The 12,201-nt window shown below is 37.7% G+C and overlaps 1 protein-coding gene across 1 annotated transcript in view; it reads right to left on the bottom strand.

Moving 5' to 3' along the window:
- Positions 1–17: 17 nt before the first annotated feature.
- The window catches only part of LOC115220832 (juxtaposed with another zinc finger protein 1-like), a 31,898-nt gene continuing 19,714 nt past the window's right edge, over positions 18–12,201 (bottom strand). Inside the window, exons 2-7 of the mRNA XM_029791011.2 lie at positions 9,358–9,430; positions 8,247–8,338; positions 6,302–6,400; positions 3,790–3,883; positions 2,263–2,391; positions 18–638 (exon numbers count right to left, since the gene is read on the bottom strand). Of these exons, the coding sequence (XP_029646871.1) occupies positions 116–638; positions 2,263–2,391; positions 3,790–3,883; positions 6,302–6,400; positions 8,247–8,338; positions 9,358–9,430 (1,010 nt within the window). The 3' untranslated portion in view covers positions 18–115. The remainder of the gene's footprint in view (positions 639–2,262; positions 2,392–3,789; positions 3,884–6,301; positions 6,401–8,246; positions 8,339–9,357; positions 9,431–12,201) is intronic.

Below are 12,201 nucleotides of genomic sequence, written 5' to 3'. Positions count from 1 at the left end.
TTTTGTTTTTGTTGTTGAATTCAAATATTCAACAAGCACAAAAAAAAAATATTGTGTTACTTTTTTTTTTATGTTTTGGTTTTTTTTTTTGGGTTTTTTTGCAAGTTTTCATGTTTCACTTCTCATACGCTGCAGTAGTGACGAGCGCAGCCTGTTGGCCAATCAACTGAACATGACCAACAGACGGAGCAGAATTAGCTGACGGAACTGACATTGAAGGAATGCCGGACGGCAGCTGTGCCATCAGCTGAGATTGTGTTAGCATTGTCTGCGAAAGGGCAGCAGCTAATGATGGGCTAACTGATGTGAGATTTGTTGGCGTAATCGAAGGCGTACTGACGGCAGCCGTCGAAGTTGTGCAAGTCAGTTGTGCAGCAGAGGGCTTGGCTGGCGACACCGTCAAATGTGTTGGTCGCACCGGTGGCTGCTGCTGCTGTTGTTGTTGCTGTGGTTGTTGTTGTTGTGGTGGTTGTTGTTGTGTTGGCAGTTGTAAGGACTGCACTTGTTGTTGTGGTGTGCAGTTCTGTTGTGATAAAGAGAGAATGTCAAACGCAGGATGGTGGTTAATGTTGTGACTGCGTAATCCTTGAGGAGTTTTGTAGCTTTTTCCACAGTGACACCGGTAACCTTTCCTCACTCTGAAAATGCCAAAGAAATATATCAATAAACATGCTTTTCATTTTTATTGGATACAGCTAATATACATATGTACATACATATGTACATACATATATACATACATAGGTAGAAAGATAAAGATAGGTAGATAGATAAAGAGAGATTAAGATAGTTAGATAAATAGACAGGTAGAGACAGACTTATATATATATATATATATATATATATATCCATTCACACATACATATTCATACACAAATGTGCATGCATATACATCCATCCATCCATACATAAATATACATACATATACATACACAGATATACATACATATACATCCATAAATATAAATTCGTATTCAAACATACATACATATATGTACACACACACACACATGCACAGATTGATCTCAACTGGTTTCAATAATTAGCATTCGGTTGTTCATTATGGTTGAAAAATTCCACAGACACATGTAACCTTAACATAATTCTCAGGCTGAATGAGTAGAATAGTGGGTGACAAGGTCAGATCTTTGAAATACAATCTATCCAACAGGCTTCTGCACAATATCCATCAACTTATTTTTCACTCACAAAGGTTGGGTCGATCCAACATCATGACAAAAAGACACTTGTCCGAAATATCATGTCGTGGCATCAGAGCGAACGCCTTAACCATTTGATTATGCTGCAAATACATACACACATACACACAACTTAACTAACTGGCCCCCATCAGTTATGACAATAAGGGGGGTTCCAGTTGATCTAATCAACACAACAACCTGCTCATGAAATTAATGTGCAAGTGGCTGAGTACTCAACAGACATGCATGCCCTTAATGTAGTTCTCAGAGAGATTCAGTGTGACACAGGATGTGAGAAGGCTGGCCCCCTTGAAATACAGGTACAACTCAGTTTTGCCAGCTGAATAAACTGGAGCAATGTAAAATAAGGCCTCTTGCTCAAGGAATTGAACCCACAATCTTACAACCATGAGTCGAATACCCTAACCACTAAGCCACATACATACATACAGACAGACATACAGATAGACATACAGAGACATACATACATATAGACTTACATACAAGACATGCCAGTGTCACATAACTGGTACCTGTGCCAGTGACACATTAAAAGCACCCTTCAAACTTTAGGCCTCACATAACTAACACCCATTACGATCTTGGAAGGGTTGGAGTTAGGAAGGGCATCCAGCCTGGAACTGGTTAAGCTGGAGAGCTGCACCAGGTTCCAGTCTGGTTTGGCATGGTTTTCTACAGCTGGATGTCCTTCCTAACACCAAGCACTCCGAGAGTGTAATGGGTGCATTTTACATGCCACCAGCATGGGTGCCATTTACACGACACCAGCAACAGCCAAAATTACAATTTCACGGGTGCAATGGCCATGACTATGGTTTCACTTGGCTTGATGAAGCTTCTTCAAGCACAGAATATCACCAAAGGTCTCAGTCACTTGTTGTCGCTTCCATGAGGCCATACATTTTTTTTTATGAAACATATCTATATTTTAACTTTATACACAGTGAGTGAAATAAGGAAAAAAAAAAAAAAAGGAAAAAAAAAATCAAGCCATGAGCAAAATCTGCTGTAAGGAATAAAAAGCGAGTTTGTTCCATACCGTGCATCCTTGCGGTGACCATGTCGCGCATGGTACTTGATTCCATTGATATTCTTATACCGTTTTTTACAACCAGGTACAGGACATCCAAATGGTTTATCTCCATCCACTTCTTTCATGTTCTTCATGCTGTGAAGGAAAAAAAAAAAAGATCAACCAGTAAAATACACTGGTTAGGATTTAAACAACCTGTATTGCCTCGTTATTGGTTTAACCCTTTAGCATTCAAACTGACCATATCTGGACCAAATATTCGGATCTTTTCCGTTTGAACAGCAGATCAAGAAATTAATTTTTTGTAACTAAACACTTTCAAACTTCGGATACTTATGGTGGTGCCATAAAGTAAACAAGCTTCAGATACACTCGTTTATTTATACAAACGTAACTGAGATGAAATCATCATCATCATCATCATCATTTAGCGTCCGCTTTCCATGCTAGCATGGGTTGGACGGTTCAACTGGGGTCTGTGAAGCCGGAAGGCCGCATCAGGCCCAGACAGATCTGGCCATGTTTCTACGGCTGGATGCCCTTCCTAACGCCAATATGTCATAAATATCAGTGACAAACGAAATATACACCGCCAATAATTGTTGTTGACAATCAACAGCAGTAATTTTATTCAGCTGAATACACGTCATTGATTGGTTGAAATTACCGAAATACGACAACTTTAACACAAAATGACATCGTAAATATAAACTTTTCTCAAAAACGCTAAGAGTAAAAGATGTGACACATTCTACCAGTGCCTGAAGTTTGAAAGTGTTTAGTTACAAAAAGTTATTTTCTAAATCTACCGGTCAAGAAGTAAAGATCCAAATATTCTACTTGCTTTATGTTGAGACTGACCAGTAAACAAACACATAATCAAAATCTAAAAAGCTACAAGACAGTGTATGATGAACTTCAAAACAATGTGAATAAATTAGCATTATAATTAACAAACTAATCTGAATGCTAAAGAGTTAAAGTCCATTCCCCTTGGGTTGGTTTGACAAGAGTTGGCAAGTCAAAAGACTGCACAAGGCTCTGCCTGCTTTGGCATGGTTTCTATGACTGGATACCTTTCTTAACACCAACCACTTTACAGAGTGCTTGTTACAGTATATTTATTGGCGACAGAGGCAGTATTAATACCGAGAATATTTATCTCCACTTAAACTTGGATGTTCTGTTAGAACAGACTATACTGCAGCACATACCACGAGAGATACCCTCCTATTAGGTTTTGGTGCAAAATGCATTCTTGTTTACATCATTAGTGGGGAGATAAATCACCACCACCTCCAGCACCAAGACCACTAGATCACGTGATTTTGAGCTTTCTTGTCCTTGTCAGGTCAGATCCAGCCTCCCACACTTACCCTACAATGTCAGTCTAAAAATAGACAATTACATCCTCAAAAATCTCAAAGCTATGAGATAAAGCGTGACTAATTGGAAACACTGTGACTAAATAGGCATTACATTTGACAGGATAATTATAATGCTATTGGGTTAAAGAACAGAATTTTAACTAACCTTAAAATTAGATCAGACGAGAACTCTTCTTGATTGGTCCAAGAATCATCACTGTCTTCATTCTCACTTACTTCTTCTTCATCAAATTCACTTCCTGAAAAACAACATAACAATAGCAGTGCTATGACAACGACAACAACAGCAACAACAACTTCAGTGGAGGTGCAATGGCCCAGTGGTTAGGGCAGCGGACTTGTGGTCGTAAGAACACTGTTTCAATTCCCAGACCGGGCATTGTGAGTGTTTATTGAGCAAAAAAACCTAAGCTCCACGAGGCTCCGGTGGGGGTGGGGGTGAACCCCGCTGTACTCTTTCACCACAACTTTCTCTCACTCTTTCTTCCTACTTCTACCACAAAGCAGAGGAACCATGGTGTAACCCACTATGGTCTGGTAAACTTTCAGACCCTAGTTTAGATTGCGAGTCCTCTGTACCTGTTAAAAGTCACCCGTTAAAAGCCACCGTTTACAGAATGAGGATAACAACGTAGCTTTTGCGCCCGTGCAACCGCTAGTCTATCGCGTGTAGTGGGTGGATCTTCAAGTTGCCACACGCATTTTAGTAGCTTAGAGTAGGCTCGAATTAGAGATTATTCTTTGTGGCTAATGGCGTGAGCCCTAATTGGAAGAAGAACAACAACTTCAACAAAATATATTGACTTCAATAAAAGGAAGGTTAATACAAGCATAGGCATGGCTGATAGGTACATAAATTTGCTTTGCAACTACATGGTTTCTGGTTCAACCCCACAGTACAGCACCTTGGGCAAGTCTTCTATTATATCTCAGAGCCAACCAATGCCTTGTTAGTGAATTTGGTAAATGGAAACTGTGTGGAAGCCCATTGTATATATGTGTGTACATATGTATGTGTGTGTGTGTGTGTATGTGTGTGTGTGTGTGTTTGTCACCCAACAAAGCAACCGGTGTTGGTTTATTTACATTCTCATAAGCTATTGGTTCAGCAAAAAAAGGCCGATACAGTATGTACTAGACAAAATAATACTGGGACTGAGATCGATTTGTTTCACTGCAAACAACTTCAAGGTGGTGCCCCAGCATGGCCACAGTCCAATGACTGAAACAAGTAAAATAAATAAATAAATAAATAAATAAAAACATCAGTTTTTGACAACGTGTGCTCCAGTAGTTCAATCAATGGAACTAGCTGTTCAATGGACTGTAGTCTAATTACAGTGAATTCTGCTGAGCTACTGCTCTTAATCGCACTAGAATATAGACCAACTAAGGAGATTCCACAGAGTTAATGTCTACTCGTTTCTCTCACGAGGCCATGATGCTATGATAGCAGAAGATTCTTGCTCTAGTATCTCATGACTCATTATCATCCATGCTGGCATGGGCTGGACCAACCTTTTTACCCTTGTGTAACCCTTAGAATAAATTACATGTCTCAAGGAACCCCTGCAAAAAAAAAAAATGTATATCATATCTTTCTCATATTTTTTTCATTGTAGTTCACATGGTGAATCTCATATATATATATATATATATATATATATATATATATATATATATAAAATACATGCATATAAATTAGAGAAGAACCACCATGAAGCAAATCAACAATGATATACTTAAATCATATCATATAGAAAAAAATAAAGATACAATAAAACATTTACCTAAAACTAAATAAATAGTATATAATTAGTAAATAGACTACACATGTTTTCAATTATATTTTCTTATTTATATACACGTATTATATAGTGTGAAATTTAATTTAGTAAATTGAATTTTTCCCTGTAAGTTTGGAATCATTTCCCCTAATATTATTATTATTATTACAATGGTTGTTATATTTTTTTTGATAACATAATAGGTTAGATAGGATGATGTCTATATTAGAATAACCAATAACATGTTATGCATGTAAAGTAATATTACAATCATGAAATTAGCATTAGCTGATTTCACTCTTTCTCATGAAACCCCTAGGAACTTTTTGTGGAACTGCTGTTGAGAAACGCTGGGTTAGACGGTTTGACTGAAATTGGTAAGCTGGAGAGCTACACCAGGTTCCAATCTGATTTGGCATAGTTTCTACGGCTGGATGCCCTTCCTAATCCAACCATTCCAGAGAGTGTAATGAGTGCTTCTTACACGCCATCAGCATGGGTGCCAGCTATGTAACACCAACATTGACCACAACTAAGATTTCACTCGGCTGGACAAGTCTTCTCAAGCACAGCATATTGCCAAAGGTCTTGGTCACTTATCATTGTCTCCGTGAGGCCCAATGTCCGAAGGGTGCTTTTTACATGCCACTGGCATGGGTGTCTGTCACATGACACTAGCATTGGCCACAACTATAGTTTCACTTGGCTTAACAGGTCTTCTCAAGCACAGCATATCGCCAAAAGTCCCAGTCACTTGTTACTGCATCCATGAGGCTCAACGTTTGAAGAACGTGCAAAGTAAAAAAAAAAAAAAGAACAACAAAACATTATGTAGCAAATTAAACAAACAGAACATGGCCTGTTACCAACCTGTCGTAGAGTTACTTCGCGTATAAGTAGTAGTTGGCGATGACTGCATGCTAGATGGTTCAACGTTCAACACAAGAGCAGTTTTGGAATGGTTGACTTCTGTGAAAGAATAAGAAGAATAAGAGTTCTGAAAATTTGATTAAAGTTACAGAAATGTTTCACTTATTTTACATCCATTTCTCATAAAACAGAATACATTATTGTTTGCTATTCAAATTTTGATACTGGTACATCGTATGAGCAACTGTTTCTGTGGCTGGATGTCATTCTGACTGTGAATTCAAAATAGTTGTGAGTGAAGCCTATTGTTGTTTAGTTCCAAATCATTCTTGACAGAGCAGACCTTAGGTTTGACCATGTCTTTTTTTGTTTTCTTTTTATCTGCTCAGAAAGTATACCTCAAATTACATCCTTAAACATGTACCAGCTGATATCTTAATACCATTCCCACTCTTGTGACTATTGTCCATTTATACCAGACATTAGAAAATTTCTGGCTGTATCTGTTGTTCTAAGGTTCCAATCTGACTGTTGAAAAGCAAATACAAAAGTCTTATCTGTCCTTGGTTTGTACTTCCTTAGTTTTTAAAATGTGCTGCTATTCTAGTTTCCTTGTGGGGGAATATTTGGTTGTCTCCCTTCTTTTTCTTAACGCGTATACATCAATTCGGTGTTTTGCATTTTTTTTCATCTTGATTAAGGGTAGAATTTTAATAAAAACTTTTTTGACTCACTATATACGAAGTATCTAACTCTAGTTATGGGTTCGAGATTCTATCTCTCACTCTAGAACAAAGATTAGAATGCATTCTTAAAACTCCAGTCTTTTAGTCTGAGGTATTATTGCAATCATGTTGTTAGCTGTTTCAATACACAATTTTACATCAGGAATCTTGCAAAACAAAAACATAATCATATCATTATTATCATGAATAGGGATATACCATTCCAGTTATTCCAATTCTGAACGTTGGATTCTATTCTAGTCAAACCAATCTGGAATAAGCTGGATACAAGTTTGCACTCCGAGAAATGTTTAAACTTGTTACTTTCACTTCAAACTCGTTGTCACCTGACTCTGCATCAAGTACCAGTTTTCTATTATACATGTCGATGTAGTATATAAGGTAAACATTCAAACATTGTATTTCTATTTTCCCAAATCCTGCTGCATTTCACATGGAATTTTTGGTCCTCTGAAGTCGTCTTGGTGTATAAGATGATCTAACTGTTCTGGTTGTAAACTATTGTCTGGAAAATATTGCATATGTCAGGGGGTTGTGGAAGTTTTTTTAACCAGTTACCCTCAAAATATACTTATTTATGTCAACTTTACCTGTTTGATTTGAAAAGGAAGAAAATCCTAGATTCTTTGAATTCAAAAGATTTATTGAATCTATTTATACAGAGAATACAATTATAAATAAAAAGCATAAAACAAATGTGATAAAATAGATTAAAATCCTTATTATCAAACAAAAGGATTTTTCAAGAAACTTCAGGTTTTGGAGAAATGATGTTTCGTTTTTGTTACAATTACATCAAAATTGGGACACTCTGATGCCAAAAGAATTTGGATACAGTCTTTGGGGTCCAATTGATTACTCTGCTTTGTTTTTGTTCATTAGAGTGGAAAATTCTTGTTTGCAAAGGTAGGTTGTTGTAAAAAGCAGCAACTTTTTAGGTGCCTCATCATGCCAGAATTAAAATTTTTGTTGAAACAAAGAACATGTTTTTTTGTATAATTTTACTTATATCTAATGAATCCTCATTACCCACAAGAATTTTAGTTTTACCCCACTTGGGGTAATTTACTCCGGTTTACTGACCCCTGGTATATGTAGACAGGATATAACCGTGATATTTCACTATCTGAATGAAAACAGATTGCTTACAGCACCAGTTTGTCTTTTAGGTATATCATATCTAGTTGATAATCACTTACCATTATTTGAAGGAGAACACACGGGGGATTGAGCACGGGACCGCTTTCGGATCAACTCAGCTTGTGCCCTTTTAGCAGCATCTGCTGATATTCTGCAAACAAAAGTTACAAAATAAGGATTAGAATATATATATATTCTTTCATTCTTTTACTTGTTTCAGTCAAATGATTGCAGCCATGCTGGAGCACTGCCTGGAAGGTTTTCCGTTGAACTAATCGACCCCAGGACTTATTTTTCTTTTTAAGTCTATTACTTATCCTGTTGGACTCTTTTGCCAAACCACTAAGAGGATGTAAACACACCAACTCCAGATGTCAAGCAGTGATGGAGGGACAAACATAGACACAAAGACACACAGGTTGTTTGGTGTTAGGAAGAGCATCCAACCATAAAAATCATGCCAAAACAGACACAGTAGCCTGGTGTAGTCTTCTACTTGGCTAGCTCCAGTGAAACTGTCCAACCCATGCCAGCATGGAAGACAGACGTCAAATGAAGATGATAATGATGTGTATCAAGAACTTCTTTCAGTTTCCATCTACCAAATCCACTCACAAGGCTTTGGTCACCCTGAGGCTATATTAGAAACACTTGCCCACAGTGCCTTGCAGTGGGACTGAACCCAGAACCATGTGGTTGGGAAGCAAGCTTCTTATCACACAGCCACACCTGCACCTATATAACAAGTTACAATACTTTTTAGAATGCGTTAATATTTTTCGTTTTTGCTTTGTTTTTTTTTTTTTTTATACTGACCATGAAGTGGACAGCAGCACCAAACATACAGCATTTTTTATTCTTTTATTTTTTTCAGTTATTAGACTGTGGCCATTGCGATACCTTTAAAGCCAGGAACTTTCCAGTCCCACCTCACACACACACACACACATGCATACTGTATTTATTCATGTATGAAGTGCATCCCTAGTTTAGTGATAAATCTTGGTACAAAATGTTTTCCCTTTACAGTTTTAGCTTTGCACCTGTGTAAGTCATACCCCAGGTTTTCCAGTTAAAATAGTGTCAAATTATAGAAAAGTAAATGTGATGTGTGTGTGTGTGTGTGTGGTGTGTGTATGTGTATGTGTGTGAATTCAATTCAAGACTTACCTTAAAATTTGACTTAGAGGAACAGATGCCGGCGGGTGCATTTCTTGTTTTTCAAGTGTTTTAACATCTGTTTCTGTGAAAAGAAAAAAAAACTACCAAATTAAGAATCCCATGAATACATACACACACAAAGACAAAGAGAGGGAAAAAAGAACAGCTAAAGCCGAACTCCAATGTGCTGAATGGCCGTTGTTTAAAAAAAATTAAAATAAAATAAAAATAAATGGACTTTTCTCCTTGGTATGAAAATGATGTAAGGCAAGTGAGATAGATGAAGTCTATTTTATTAGTTATTGTGGTCAATACAAAACTAGTTTCACAATTAATGTACAAGCTAAATAAATCAATTAAAAAAAAAAATTTATTTAATTTAGAAGCACATTTATATATATATATAATTGTGTGTCAGATAAAAATCTGAGAGCTAGCAAAGCTGGTAAAAGCTTGTGCCGGCAATAATCAGTCTATAGTAGAATTTGTAGAAGAGTTCAGGCGTTTGCCTTTCATCTGAAAGTTGAGCTCATAAAGACACCTCAATGAAGTCATATAGCTTGCTAGAAATATCAGCTAAAACCAGATCTTACTATCTAAAAATGGGACCAAAAAAAATGCTGACTGATCAATGATGGAATATCTTTGGTTATAGGTCTGCTTGGTTGGTGCTAAACAACCAAGGTTTCCTTACATGGTGCTAAACAACAAAAACAACTACTGTTGCTGCATATTCAGTGCTAGGTTACTGATATTCAACTCCGAGTAGACTATATGATGAAACCACTACTTCACACTCCAGTAACTACTAACTATTCACCTATATTGTTTGCTCATCCCATCGCCATTATCACATCTTGCTTTGAGATCAGGTTAACTACATAGCCCTCCTTCACATACAATATAAAAAAAAAAAACCCACTTTAATAGATTAACACTCTAAAAAATACCCCCATTCCACCAGCCGCCAAACAGCCCTTAGCTGTTAAGGGTTGTTAGTTCAATGGCATTTTTGGCACTCTGACATTCAGAAACAAGATGCCTGATGAAGAGCAAAGGCCATTTTCAACAGTTATCAGTTTCATAAACGTTATAAGAATATAAATACCAACTGCATAGATATCGTATTATATGCCCACCACAGCTTAATAATTCAAAAGATGCAGAAAAATATAGCTGCCATTGAAGTCACACATTTCAAGCCTGATAAAATGAACTGATATTAAATAGTTGTATAAGCTCAAAACTTGTTGCTCATCTCTTTAGTGCCCTCCAGTAGGTATATCATTTCAGTAATCTGTCAGAAAAAGATGAAAATAGATGCAAAATGTGAAAGAATTCAAACTGTGGAATATTTCAGTATGGTGAACAAGAGAGGGCTTAAACTTTGATGGAAGAACACCTCTGTCGCGCTCTCTCCTTTTCTCATCATCATCATAGCTTAATGCCCACTTTCCATGCTAGCATGAGTTGGACATTTTGACTGAGGACTGGCAAGCCAGGAGGTGCACCAGGCTCCAATCTGATCTGGCAAGGTTTCCACAGCTGGATGCCCTTCCTAATGCCAACCACTCCAAGAGTGTAGTGGGTGCTTTTTATGTGCCAACAGCATGGCGGCCAGTCAGGTGGCACTGGCATCGACCATGCTCAAATGGTGCTTTTTATGTACCACGAGTATGGGAGCCAATCAGGTGACACTGGCATTGATCATGCTCAAATGGTGCTTTTTATGTACCACGAGTATGGGAGCCAATCAGGTGACACTGGGATTGACAATGCTCGAATAGTGCTTTTTACGTGCCACGAGCACGGGAGCCAATCAGGTGGCACTGGCATTGACCATGCTCAAATGGTGCTTTTTACATGCCATCAATATATATATTTATATCATAAGATTTTCAGGATCTGATAGAATCAAGGTATTTGAATAACAAAGGCACCAAGGTAGAGTGAGGAATAGCGCACATGTGCACTACTAATGTGTACAGTCCACTGTAGGCTCAAGAGAACATGTCTGAAACAGTTGTAGTGAACCTCAAATCATCTGTTGATATGTATATTTATGCATAAATATACATACATACAAATATGGATATGTATAGACATACATGCATACATACAATGCTAGATGGGTCAAAACAATTACAGTGATTAATAAAAATTCTTGTATCTTCCATCTTCCATAACCACTGCTGAGTGGTGGGTGTTAGGAAGGGCATCCAGCTGTAAAAATCCTGCTAAAACAGTTACAGAAGTCTAGTGCAGGCTTCTGCCTGGCCAGCTGGCTCTTGTCGGATCCATCCCGCCCATGCCAGCATGGAAGGAAGATGTTAAACGATGATGATGATGATGATATATATATATATATATCACCATGACCGACCAGGCTATCAGATGTTGCTACACATCGCTGGTCAGAAAGCGTTTTGCATTGTTTTAGCCTTCAAATGACACCACCCTGCTGGCTAAGCGAGCAGGCCAACAGAAGACAGAGTGAGAGAAAGTTGTGGCGAAAGAGTACAGCAGGGATCGCCACCACCCCCTGCCGGAGCCTCATGGAGCTTTATGTGTTTTCGCTCAACAAACACTCAACGCCCGGTCTGGGAATCGAAACCGCGATCCTACGACTGCAAATCCACTGGGCCATTGCGCCTTCAGATATATATATATATATATATATATATATATATATTATATATATATATTTATATATGTATGTATGTATGTGTGTTTCAAAAGACACAGCAAACATGTATTATGCAAGTTTAAGGTGCAACATAGATGTTCAGTGTTACTTTTCTCCAGGTACATTTCTACCTATCACTCATAAGTCCATTGATGTAATCTATTCAC

This window comes from Octopus sinensis, linkage group LG17 (assembly GCF_006345805.1).
Source record: "Octopus sinensis linkage group LG17, ASM634580v1, whole genome shotgun sequence".
Classification (NCBI taxonomy): domain Eukaryota; kingdom Metazoa; phylum Mollusca; class Cephalopoda; order Octopoda; family Octopodidae; genus Octopus; species Octopus sinensis.
This window is presented reverse-complemented; position numbering and strand designations above follow the sequence as displayed.